Source organism: Miniopterus schreibersii, assembly GCF_964146895.1.
Source record: "Miniopterus schreibersii genome assembly, chromosome: 15".
NCBI classification, from domain to species: Eukaryota; Metazoa; Chordata; class Mammalia; order Chiroptera; family Miniopteridae; genus Miniopterus; species Miniopterus schreibersii.
The window spans coordinates 28,594,085-28,608,397 of record NC_138115.1 but is presented as its reverse complement, the minus strand read 5'-3'; the positions used below and the strand labels follow the sequence as shown (position 1 = coordinate 28,608,397).

Here is a 14,313-nt window from a genome sequence, read left to right as displayed (position 1 = left end):
AAAAATGAAATGAATGATTCATGCAAATAGCTTCCAAAGATTAAAAAAAGACAATATATTAAAATACAAGAAAAAAAATAGTATATTTGTGACTTGGAAATACGTAGAAAGGCTTTCTAAGCAAGACATCAAAGACAAAATATAACAAAAATACATAATTTTGATTATATAAAAATAGAAAACACTTATTCTGTACAAGACAACATGATATATGTAATTAATTGATGTCTGTTTCTCTCTTCCTCCCCCTTCCTCTCTTCTCTCTCTAAAAAAAAAACAAAACAAAAAACAAAACACCCCCCAACTAGATCAGTAGAAAGCAAATCACAGAGGATCTTACTGGAGGGTAACCATCTGGCTTATGCCTATGTCCTGGTGTAATTATTCATAGTACTCCTTTTCACTTTTAAAAGAATACTTGTTTGGACAATAATATGGTCACCTTACCATGACAAAGAAATCTAGATGTTATCCTAAAAATGGTAGGTAATGCATAGGGATATTTGAACAGAAGAGTAACATAATCAGCTGTTTCAAAACTATCTCACTAACAACAGCAAAAAGAAGTGATCCTATTGTTCATTGTTAACATTTTAAATATAATACTTAATACTTCAGAAAGTGTTGTATTAAAAAAGCACAATAAAATTAACCTATAAACAGCCCAGCTGGTGTGGCTCAGAGGTTGAGCGTCAACCCAGGAAAAAGGAGATCGCTGGTTCAATTCCCTGTCAGGGCACATGCCAGGGTTACGGCTCAATGCCCAGTGGGGTGTGTGCAGGAGGCAGCCAACTGATGAAGTTTCTCTCTCATCAATGTTTCTATCGCTCTATCCCTCTCCCTTCCTCTCTCTTTAAAAATCAATAAAAACATATAAAAATATTAACCTACAAACAGACTACTCAATTTAAGAACTAGTATGATGCCAATAACTTTGTATCTACCTAAAAGCTCTTCACTTGTTCCTTAGGACTGGTAAATCATTCCACTAAATTTCATGTATATCATGCCTTGGCTTTTAAAAAACACACTGTAATCACATATGTCACATATAAATATCATTAGATGATACATGGTTTATTTTTGCTAGTGATGGAGCTTTTCAAAAATGGTGTAACACTGTATGTAGTCTTTTGAGAGAGATGTACTTCATGCTTGTCATGCTTCTGAGCAACTTAAGAGGATTTAAAAAATTACAAATTCTCATGCTCCACTCCTGAAGATTAAGAGTCAGTAGAAAAAAAATTAACAAAACAACCTGAATAGCCAAAGCAATCTTGAGAAAAAAGAACAAAGCTGGAGGCATCACCTTCCCTGATTTCAAACTACATTATAAAGCTACAGTAATCAAAATGGTATGATATTGGCATAAAACCAGGCACACAGATCAATGGAACAGAATAAAGAGCCCAGAAATAAGCTCTCATATATATGGTCAACTTGTTTATGACAAAAGAATAAAATGAACTACTATCTTACACCACACACAAAAATTAGTTTATGATTAAACATGAACGCCAGACCTAAAACCTTAAAACTCCTAGAAGAAAATACAGGTGATAAGCTCCCTGACATTAGTCTTGGTGATGAGTTTTAGATCTGACACCAAAAGCAAAATAAACAAGTGGGACTACATTAAACTAAAAAGCTTTTGCACAGTAAAGAAAACCATCAAAAAAATGAAAAACTAACCAAACAGAAGAAAATATCTGCTAATTACATATCTGATAAGGATTAATATCTAAAACATATTAAGAACTCATACAACTCAATAACAAAAAAACCCAAACAATCCAATTAAAAAATGGTCAGAGGATCTGGATAGACATTTTCCCAATGACGATATATAGCAGTCCCTTGGTATCCATGGGAGATTGGTTCCAGAACGCTGTGTGGATACCAGATTCCAATGATGCTCAAAGGCCCTTATGTAAAATGGCATAGAATGATGCATACGGTTGAACCTCTGCATCTGTGGATTCCCAACCACAGATGGAAAATACTGTTTTTAATCCGCCGGTGGTTGAATTCGTGGATTCAACTGTACTGACTGTACAGCTGACTGTATATAAAAAGATACTGAGCATCACCAATCATCAGAGAAATGCAAATCAAAACCACAAAGAAATTTCACCTCACACACCTATTAAAATGGCTATTATAAAAAAGACGAGGTAATAAATGCTGGTTAGAATGCTGAAAAAAGGAAAACCTTGTGCACTGCCAGTGGAAATGTATAGGCATACCTTGTTTTATTGTGCTTCACTTTCTTGTGTTTCACAGATGTTGAGATTTTTACAAATTGAAGCAAGACCCTCTACCAGTAAAAATATTACAATTCATTTTATTGTGGTGGTCTGGAACCCAACTCTAAGGTATGCCTATAAACTGGTGCAGCTATGGAAAACAGTTTGGAGGTTCCTCAACAAATTAAAAAGAGAACTACTGATCCAGCAATTCGACTTTTGTATATTTTCCAGATATATGCACACTCATGTTTATTGCAGCATCATTTACAATAACCAAGATGTGGAAACAACCTAAGTGTCTACTGTGAATAAATGGATAAAAAAATGTGGTACATATATGTAATGGAATATTATTCAGTCATGAAAAAGAAGGAAATCTTGCTATTTGTGACAACATAGTTGGACCTTGAAGACATTACGTTGAGTGAAATAAGTCAGACAGAGAAAGACAAATACTATATGATCTCATTTATATATGGAATCTTAAAACACACACACACACACACACACACACACACACACACACACACACACAAACCACTAACAAACCAAGATCATAGATACAGAAGACAAATCAGTGGTTGCCAGTGGCGGGAGGTAGGGGGTGGGTCAAAGGGTAGAGGGAGTCAAAAGTTACAAACTTCCATTGGGATGTAATGTATAGCATGTTGACTATAGTTAGTAATGTTGCATTGCATATTAAAGTTTCTAAGGGAATAGATCTAAAAAGTTCTCATCACAAGAAAAAAATCTGTAACTATGTATGATAAGACTATGTAACTATGTATGGTAAGGCTTACTGTGGCGATCATTTCATAATATACACAAACATTGAATTATACTGTATACCTGAAACCAATATAATGTTTCATGTAAAAAATACCTGTTTTTTTTAAAAAGGAAATAATTTAACAACTTTTTTCAGTTTATTTTAATTTAAATAATTTTTGCAGTCATATATAACTGAGCTTTGGCAGAAAGGGCTAAAATATAAGAATAAAGATTGTATCAAATCTGCCTATCCTTTTTGGTTCTGAAATTTCCACCATGTGATAAATGTTTTCTTTTGTTCTTATAGGTTGCATTTTGGTCTACAGCTTTATAAACTTCAAAATATATACTAGGTCAGGCTTTGAAATGGCCTTCTTAAGTGTGAGAAACAACTACTCTGCCCTTTTATTTTTATCCTCATTCATTAAAAAAACAAAACTAAGGTATAATTTATAAAGGGAAATTTATTGCTTTTAATGTACAGTTCTTCGTGTTTTGACAAATGTACAGTTATGTAGCCACCAAAACAATCAAGAGAGAGAACAGTTCCATTACCCCTCAAATTCCCCCCACATGCCTGGAGATACGTTTTTTGCACCTAGTTTTGCCTTTGCTAGGATGTACAATGTAATTAAACAGTGTGTAGATTTGTGCATCTGGCTTCTTTGACTCTATATAATGCTACTGAGATTCATCCATGTTGTTGCATGTAGTTCCTTCCATACCACTGATGAGAAGTATTCTACTGTATGGATGTTATCATACAATCTGTTTTCATACATTCACCAGCTGATGAACAATTAAGTTGGCTATTCTAAATCTCTTCCAGACTAGAGAAAGCTTGTTGAATTCTTGCCCTTTTCACTCCAACTTATACATATATGAATGCAAAGTACTACAATCTGCTAAAGGTCCCCAAACTTATTTAACTATATATGGTTCTACTACAAAAACTAAGCAATACCTAAGGCTTACTATTATACGTACCTAAAATAGTGCCTGGAAAGCAGCCATGATCAGAAATTTTCATTATACTGAATTAATCAAGTTTTGAAACTGCTACTATAGCAATATTTTTCCTAAAAAAGTAATATTGTTTACCTTAACATTAAAATTTTAAGAACATTATAGAAAAGGTTTCCTATTTTTTTCTGCTCAAACCTGAAATATATCAGTAACATTTAATCACTATGGCAATAATTCTCACAGAAGGTGGCTAAAGAATTACCAACGACTATCTATGAAAGGCTTTTTGTAATCCTGTGTGATATCAAAAAAGCTTAGCTTTCTGAAATGAGATAGAAGGAAGATTAATAAACTCCTACCTGTTCTGGCATAGCTCCATGTTCAATTCCAGTCTTCAATAATCTGTAGCAATTACCAAACAGATCCCATTTTGTGAGATCATGAGCACTAAAATAAACAAAAATGTATTAACTTTATTCTAGAGTGAAGGAAAATTTAAATTTGAGCTCAGTTTCAGTGGCTAGAAGAATAAAATAACTTCATTTTCTTGTAAAGTTGAAAAAGATCCACAAAGGAAATATTTGAGTGATCATACTCAGGAAGGAAAAAAGGGGAATGAGAGGGGGAAAGAAAGGGGTAGAGCGAGCTCAAGCTGATATTAGGAATTCATTAAAAGAAATCAGTAACAAAACTTCACACATTTAAGTGAAGATTACTACCACATGGTCAACCTACGCTCATATTCCATAGATGCTAACTTTTCTTTCAAATATAAATATATGTGACAAAAAAAGAAAATATGGCAAAGCTCAATAACTTTAGTGTAGCTATTTACATGAGCTGATGAGATAATGCTGACATTTTAAATTGTCATGAGCTCTACTACTAAAACAATATAGATAATTGGCTGTCAACTTTTATTTTCATACATCTAAATATTTTAAAAAATAAGTTTGTGTCTCCATGAAATACCAAAAAATGTACTTTGTATATAAAGAAAAGGCTTAGATTTTGGATAATGCTTTGAAATTTGAAGTATTCATTGACGTAAGGCCTACACTTAAACATTCTTTTGACAACAAAGTTCTTTATTTTCTTTTCTTTACGGAGAGGATAAGCATGTCTTACTATAAGGGACATGCAAATTACAATTTGAAAATGACACTGATTTCCTTGAATAAGCCTTTTATCCTTATTCAAATCCAACTGTTCTGTCCTGGCTCCCGTGGCTCAGTGGTTAGAGCTTCAGCCCATGAACCAAAGGATTACAAGTTTGGTCAAGGGCATGTACCTGGGTTGCAGATTTGATATCTGGACCCTCATTGGAGTGCGTGTGGGAGGCAACCAATCCATGTGTCTCTCTCACATTGATGTTTCTCTCTCCCCCTCTCCCCCTTCCACTCTCTCTGAAAATCAATAGAAAAAATAGCCTTGGGTAAGGGTTAACAAAACAAAACAAAAAAGCAACAAAAAACATCCAACTGTTCTGTCTACATAAAACAAATAAATAAAAAATGAAAGCTCACAGAGATAACTTTGATGCCTTTCCCCAAAACATTATTTCTTACTTAGGATTTTAAAAAGCTATCAATTGAAAATTATACCTCTGAAACTAGTTTACAGAATAACCTCATCAAATGTTAAAAATACAAATTAACTTAAACTTTCACAGTGTGCATTATAGGGAATACTAAATCTTACTCCTTAAGTAACCATATTATAATAAAACCCCATAATTTATCTGAATTAGAATAAAAAAGAAAAAAATCATAACACCTCAATATTTCTGTAAAATTTCCCACTGCTATATGGATGTTAAACATTACAAAGACAATCAGTCTGTTTTATGCTGGCTAATCTGTTATTCAATGAATCTACTTTCAATAAAACCACGTACTTGTGAAAAGAGGTTAACCGCTTTAATGTAGAAAGAACATTGTAAATATCATCATCATCAGCTTCTTCTCCCTATAAATAAAAAGTAAACATCACCTCATTACCATAACTTTACTTATCCTCAAATCCACATGAAAGTCTAGTAATACTTACTGCATAAATATTGTTTTTTTATATATAGAGTATATATTCAGTTGGTAAATAACAAAATACAAATAAAGCAAAAAATAAAAAAATCAAGAACACCCATAATCCCAACCCTGAAAGATAAACAATTTTTGTCTTTTAAACAATGTCATAAACATGACTTTGTCTACTTTTCTGATTAATACTTTAGGATAAATTACTTGAAATTACTGAGTGAAAAGGTATGTATGCATGTTAAAATTTTAATCATTTCAAAGATTTTACTGATTGTCAGTTACTTCTGTAGCTTCAAAATAAAATCACAATAAAAAAATGGTTGAGAAAATTTAAGTTTTAAAAATAAAAGTGGGGGAAAATCAGTTACATGGATTAAGATGATGATCAGCCTGGACCTCAGAGCACAGAAAGCTGTGAGGGTTCAAGATTGCCTTACACAGACTGGAGGGGGAGGACAGGATGCGAGAATCACAGAAATAATTATAAAAATAACCAGTTGGAGATGCTTGCTGCTATCTTGGGCACACCAATGGTAATCAGCCATCCCTTATAAGCACACAATTTTAATGTTCTTTCATTAGTATATCATAATAACTTAGTAATATTAAAATGCAAATTAGGCTCTAGCAATAGAAAAAAAAATGACTTAAGAAAAGCCAGTCCTTAAAAATATTTTTCTTAAAAGATAAAAAAACTAGCTTGTATGAAACAACATTTTAAAATAAAAATAAATTATAATAGCTCTGGCTAGTGTGGCTCAGTTGGTTGAGTGTAGTCCTGTGCACCTAAAGGTTGCTGGTTCGATTCTTGGTCAGGGCACATGCCTGGGTTGTGGGCTTGATCTCTGGTAAAGGGCGTGCAGGAGGCAGCTGATCCATGTTTCCCTCTCCCATCAATGTTTCTCTTTCTCTCTCCCTCTCCCTTCCTCTCTCTTTAAAAACCAATAAATAATCTTAAAAAAAAGCATAGCCAAGGTTGATCCTCACAGGATGAACAATTGCAATAACACTGCTAAGTTCTGAAAGGTGTGGAGAATTCTACTAAATTTTATTTTAAAATGGAAATAATTTACACACTCAGCTACCTTTAATAATTATTAGCCAAAGTTATTATATGTACACATTAACTTTATAACATACCTCTTGCAACAGATCTTCCACAGAATGATTGAATCGATCTACAAACTCATCAATCAGCTGGCTTCGAGCTATGTCAACTCTGTTCTGGATAGTATACTCTTCACTACATAAGATGCTATAGGTTTTACTGCAGGCTTCTAAAACATCTGATTCTACATGTTTTTCCACAACAAACTTAATCTGTTTTAATAAAGCATCCAGATGCTGAGGAAGAAAGAAAATCACAACTATAATATATAGATAAAACAAAAATAAGCATCTTTCAGATAACAAATTAAGTCTATATGAGCACGTATAATTAAAATAACCCAGTTAATAAAACTGAATACAATAGCAGAATTTCAATTTCACAGTGTCTTACCTTTTCCATTCTACCTGTGCTATAAATTTCTAGATCAAAATACTGTGGGATTTGTAGCAAGTTTGCTACTTTCTCTGCATCTGCAGAATACTGGAAGGAAGAAAAAAAAAGAAAGTAACTACTTTGATAGTATAGTGTAATAAGCAAACTTAGTGATATATTATTACAAAAATGTAAATGAAACTATACCTTTGATAACAACATAGGAAGTGTGATAATAAAATGCTCAGTCAATTTGTTCCTATCATCTATTTGAGTTTTCCTTTCTTTGGCAGTTAGCACCTAGGAATAAATTTAAATGGGCAGAGAATAAGAGTGTTATGTACTAATTTAAAAATCTAGAATGTTACACAGAATAATGAAGCACTGACAGATAGTATTAACCAAGAATTTTAAGAGGAGCTTAACAAACTACTTACTAAAATAAAGACATCTAGTTTTATGCAAATTTCTAGTTAACATGCACTAGTACTTTATTAAATAGCTATTTATTTAAGAATCATTAAAGTTTAGATAAATCACTACTTATTTAAATTAAGTGAAAACAAAAAAAAATTTCTATGAAACTACAGTATGAATAGAAAAATATTGGAACCAATGGAGAAACAATTTTTCTAGAGTTTTAATCTCAATACGTTAACAGTGATCTCCCCCTACGTTTAACACAGTTTTCTAAAAATATTTAGGAATTAATGCTTTTTAAATGCCATCAGTAGCCAATAAATTTTCACTTATTTTTACAGCATATACTAACAATATCTCTGGAAACATTTACATTGAGTTCTTCTTGTAACAAAGCTCATAAATCTGTTAGCAATAATTAAAGAGAGGTATAGCCTGTGGTCAGTGTACAAATTCAAGCTGATAATGCCCATCACCTTAGCCTGTATTCAACTAGTTAAATCATAGGTGGTTCCAAAAATAAAATACTAAAATGCAAGCTCAGCTAAGATAATCATTTTCCCCAAAGTATTCTGCATTTTGTTATTATTTTGAAGGACTTTAGCATCATGATGTTGATTGGTTTTATAGACCAGAAACAGTCCAATATAAATTGCCACTTTATAAATGCCAATCCCAAAGTTTGAGAACATGTGAAAGAAATAACAGGGCCTCTTATCTGATTCTTCCTCCAGGGACTTTATTGTTTTTCAACCTCTTATATATATAAAATAATCACTTGGGAATGATCTACCAAATATTGTGTTTAGTTCTGCAGAAAGCAATTAAAGAGATTACATATGAAATAGAATATATGTCTAGGAATATTTTCAAGATACTGAGAAGTCTTAAAATTCATTTGACAATGTATGAAAGGTCTAAGGATACTGATCTTAGGGAAATAGCTATCTTTGACTAAATAATCATTAGGTCAAGAATTCATCCAATCTTCACAATATCTCCAATGGGACAGTAAAAATGGCATCATGCCTATGAAGGGGGAATTTGTCAATATCTAACAAAATTGTATACATATTTTCTCCCCTAGTTCCTTGAATATATTTTCCTTTAATTCTTTGGACATATTTATAAAAAGGACTCTGAAATCTTCACTAAATCCAAAAACTGGACTTACTGAGAAGCCATTTCTATTGTCTGCTTTTTCCCCTGAGTATTGTCACATTTTACTGTTTCTTTGTATGGCTATAATTTTTCTGCAAAAGTAGACATATCTGGATAATATAGTAAATATAGATTTTTAACTTAATTTTTAAAGTTTTGTTTAAAAAATAAGTAACCTTTAACTTAAACTGTGTAATTAGTAACTCCCATTATGTGTGGCCTCTGCCTGAAATTTTTATTATTGTTTTTTAGCCTGTCTTCCTATGAGTCCTTTGTTTTTCAACAGATTACTGGTCAATGATTTGGGCAGAGGTTGTGCTCAAATACTTCAAAATCTAAGGCTTCTCCCTTCTGAGACCTGATCTGTTTGTGGGTTAGAGAACATATTCAAAGTTAAACTAGTTCTTAAGTTTGGCTTGACTTTTATTTTAGGTTAGGATTTCTCCAGTTTCCCAGCCAGCCAAGGATGTGTGGAGAGCTTATGGATTTCTTATTTACAGAACTTTTTAGTTATCTTTGCTGGTCCACTGTTCTTCCCAAAAGGGACCACAACCTCTGAATATCACAGATGTGGGTATTCCTTGGTTGTTTCTACCAAGTTTGCCATTTCTAGTTGACAGAGGGACTTTTGCCACTCATCCCTTATTGAGTCTACCCCGCCTGACAGAAAAGCTGTTGGTCTCTATAGACAGATAAACTCTGGTATGTTCTAATACCTGGTAAAACTACAGATCTCATCAATCAAACTTCTGGGGTGTGTGTGTACTGTATGCAACCCCAAGTAAGGAGGCTATATATCCCTGCTATATTTATCGAAAGCTTTAGCAATTTTTCAAGAAAAATGCTTCCCTCTTTTTTTTTAAAATCTTTGGTGAAGTTCCAGAGTCCTAGTATGTTTTTTGTTTGTTTGGTGTGTGTGTTTTTTCAAATAATTTTTCCAGTTTTATACTTTTTTTCCCCCCAGAGAGGAACTGCCTACCTCTTCATATCACCAGAAACAATCTTCCCATCTGTGATTATCTCAATTTATCTTTAATACCAATAAAACATGCATTATTAGCTGCCATATTACAGATGAGGAAATAAATGCACAAAGAAAATAATCAACTATCTGAAGATTACATAGTTGCTAAATGGAAGAGCTTGCAAACTAGGCAGTTTGCCTTCAAAGACTTTCTGCACTTTTAACATATAGATGCGAAAATTTTTAGAAGTCCTAGTCTACAGGCAGGGATAGGTGCTATAGGAGCATGGAAAAAAATAATCTATTTTTGGAACCTGAATATAGCAGACAATATAAAGATGAAACACCACAGCATGTATCATTTACAAAAATATCATGTTTTTAGGGATACATATACCAGTAAAATTTTCAAATATTTAAGACAGTTAATTACATTAAAACCTTTTTTTGGTAGATTTATCACTAATGTAACTTACTCTCTTGCCAGTACCCCTTCCCACAGGAGGATGTGCCTCAGCAGCTTGACGAATTGTACAAACCATTAGCTCTATTAGAGCACTCTCTTGACGGTCAGACATTGCTAAGGCGAAACAACACACATTAGGTATGAAGTTTATAGAAAAAATATGCTAAACATAAAAACAATTATAAAAACTTGCAAATTTTAAAGACTGAAGCTCTGAACCTTGTTGTTTTTTAAAGAAGTAGTATGTCTTAAGTCAAACAAGAAACATATATGGAAAATATAGAAAAAGAGGGTAAATTCTGGTCTGTTCTACTACCTGGTCTCTTCTAATACCGTGCTTCTGAGTTAGGCAGAATTTTACTGTATTTCCTTCCATATCATTTGAAAGCTCATATAATAAGGTATCTTTTAAAATTTTTATTATTTTTTAATCCTCACCGAGGACATGTTTTTTATTGATTTTTAGAGAGAGAAACATCGATTGGCTGCCTCCCGCATGAGCACCCCGGCTGGGGATTGAACCCACAACCTTTTGGTGTCTAGGTGATGCTCCAGCCAACTGAGCCACCCAGTCAAGGTAAGGCATCTTTTTTTTTTTTTTTTAAAGAAGAGATCATGCTACATATATTTTAAATTAACAATAGATTTTGAGTATCTTTTAAGTCACTGTATACTTATATGATTATCTTCTATAACTATAAATTATTATATAATTTGTTACACAATTTAGTCAACCTCCTACTAATGTTCAAATTGTTTCCAAATTTTTATCATCATAAACAATGCAGCAATAAATGTCATTTGAATAATAAATACCCAAGAGGAGTAATGGGTCAAAGGTTAAAATCTTGACAAAAGTTCTTTATTGCAATTCACTCTTCCAACTACAATCATGAGAATGTTTGGTTTCTCAGATCCCTGACAGGAGTGAATGTTATAAATCCCTTTAATTTTTGCCAATTCAATGATTGAAAATGGTATTTCATTGTTATTTTGCTCCTTCTTATCTACTAATTAATTAGTGGAGTGTGTTTTCTTATTAATTTTGAGTTTTTTCTTGAGATTTTTCTATCTTTATTCTTTGCCCATTTTTCTACTGTTATACACCTTATTTACAAACTCTTGTATGTTAGGAATAGTAAATGTCTTTTGAACGATGCAAACTTCTTCTCCCAGTTTGTCCTTTTGTTGTTACTCTTTATAGTACAGTATCTTTTGTGAGAAAGAGTTAACTTTTACAAAGTCACATCTGTCCCAATTTGTTTAATGGCGTCTGGGTTTCTTTTTGTTCTTTCCAGTTTTAATGAGATATAACTGACATACAGCACTGTATAAGTTTAAGTTGTACAGTATAATGAACCGCCTTACATACATTGCAAAATGATTACCACAGTAAGTTTAGTTAACATCCCCACCATTTCATACAGACACAAACAGGTTTCTGGGTTTCTTGTATTGCTTTCAAAGGTCTCTTTGTTCTAGAAATTATAGAAATACATTTTCTTCTTCACTGTCATCTTTCTTTCCCTCTCTCCTATCCTTTGCTTGTTTCTAAACTTTTAATCTGTCTGGAATTTCTTTCTGCTGACAGTATAAAGTATGGGTCTATTTATTCCCACCAGATGAAGAGTCAATTATCCTCCAACATTGTTGAATAAATTCACCAGCTTTCCCTGCTGAATTTAAATGTTACCTTTTGATATATTTTAGGCTCTTATATAAACTTAGATCTATTTCTGGATTCTTTATTTAGTTTCACTAATGTATCTATTTCTATTACACTGCCATATTGTTTTGATTATAGCAGCTTTGTAATGTTGTAGTATACCTTAATATGTAACTCAATTCACCTAATTTGAATATTTAGTGGAACAAAATTCCCTTAACTAGTTCTTTTTCTAAAATTTTTCTAATGCTGATGGCAAATGATTAAGCATTTTCTATGTATAAGACATTGTTATAAGTGATTTATATGCATTAACTTTTTTTATCCTCAAAAGAATTCCAGAAGATAGAACTAACATCCTCACACTCCACACATGGGAAAATGAGCAACACAGAGAGGTTAAATAACTATTCAAAGCACTAGCTTAGCAGTAGAGCCATTAATGAACTCATGTAGTCTGACTCCAGCATCTGCGCTCTTAAGCACGATGCCATACTGCCTTTTTCACATAAGCTTAAAATTCTATATAAACTTTAAAATCATTTTTAGTTCCTCTTCACTTCACAGAACTCTTAAACCCAGTGGAATTCAGATTGGTATTTTAAGAAAATTAAACATTATATTGAGAATAACTGACATTATGTTTCCAGCCAGAAACATAATATAGCCCTTTTCATTTTTGAGATCTTTTTTATGTTATTTAACAAAACATTATGGTTTTCTTCACGTTGATTCTGTACTTTACTTGTTGCACTCAATCCTTTGTATTTTTAAAGATAGATGTTCAGACTAATTTGAATAGTTTAATTCTATCTTTCTGTCTCCCTTTGCCCTCTATCTCCTTTCCTCTGTGTACTTATTTGTCTTATAGAGCAACAGATGTGGAGATTCTAGAGACAGAAGTGGTTATAAACTGATTGAAAAGAAAATAAGATTTAGAAATTTAGAAGTTTATGCTAATTATTTTACAATAAATTTGGGCAACAATGAAAAGGCAAACAAAGACATAACATCTTGTCCTTTATCGTGTACCAAAGTTATCCTGTATAGGAATACGTATGCACATCCTAATTCAGTCATTTTAAAAAATAAATCCTCACAGGAGCATATGTTTTTATTGATTTTGAGAGAGAGGAAGGAAGAGAGAAACATCAATGTGAAAGAGAAACATTGATCAGCTGCCTCCCATATACGCTCCAATGGGGGACAGAACCCACCACCTAGGTATGTGCTCTGACTGGAAATTGAACCCTTGACTTCTTGGTGTATGGGACAACCTCCAACCAACTGAGCAACCTGGCCAGGGCCTAATTCAATCATTTAAAACATTTTATAGTCTGAGGAAAAATACATGAACGTTAGTTTGTCTTAGGAAAACCACATGAAATAGCTTCAGTTTTTCCATTTATACTCCGACCCTATACCTAATAATATGAAAAAGATTTCCACCCAATAAAACAACTAAGTTTCTACTTTTATGATTCTAGAATTTCATAATTTTTCACGTTTGGCTGGGGATAAACAAATGAAAAGGTTGTCTATGAACTAAATGCATTTACTTCTATTTAGGGGAAAAATCCAGTTCTATGGAAAGTGAGGAGATAGAGAACAAGTTATCTCAAGTATGGAAACATTCCCCTACTATACACTAAACTCCACATTAGTGTTGAAAAATAACCCAATTGTACACAGTGTCCAATGACGTCAATTTTGTTATTCACTTTATAATTCGAAACCATTCACTGACACAAGGCAAATGCAAAACAACTGAAATCACTTTTGGGATATGACAGCAAAGCCAAATAATAAAATTGAAAGCAAAACAAGAGTGGACTGGTTAAAAAAAGGCGAATAGCCACAGAACATATATACACAGTCCATGGACACAGACAATAAAGTGGTAAAGCCAGGGGAAGGGTGGCGGGGGCTGGGAGGAGGTGGGCAAAAGGAGGGGGAAGGGGGACATCTGTAATAGTGTTAACAATAAAAAATTTTTTTTAAAAAAAGCAAAGCAGACATTATGCCTGACAAGAGCCAAATACACACAATACTTAGAACATATAGGTAGCTAGATGTTTATACTATGAATTATCAGGTAACTACACAACTCTGAAATCTTTGGAAACCT

At 32.9% G+C, this 14,313-nt stretch overlaps 1 protein-coding gene across 2 annotated transcripts in view; it reads right to left on the bottom strand.

The window, feature by feature from the left end:
- Nucleotides 1-14,313, bottom strand: part of STAG1 (STAG1 cohesin complex component) — a 273,379-nt gene that overhangs the window by 49,807 nt on the left and 209,259 nt on the right. For both annotated transcript variants that reach the window (XM_081160341.1, XM_081160342.1), the window contains exons 16-21: nt 10,530-10,633; nt 7,716-7,808; nt 7,527-7,616; nt 7,166-7,369; nt 5,884-5,954; nt 4,346-4,433 (exon numbers count right to left, since the gene is read on the bottom strand). In XM_081160341.1, the coding sequence (XP_081016467.1) occupies nt 4,346-4,433; nt 5,884-5,954; nt 7,166-7,369; nt 7,527-7,616; nt 7,716-7,808; nt 10,530-10,633 (650 nt within the window). The remainder of the gene's footprint in view (nt 1-4,345; nt 4,434-5,883; nt 5,955-7,165; nt 7,370-7,526; nt 7,617-7,715; nt 7,809-10,529; nt 10,634-14,313) is intronic.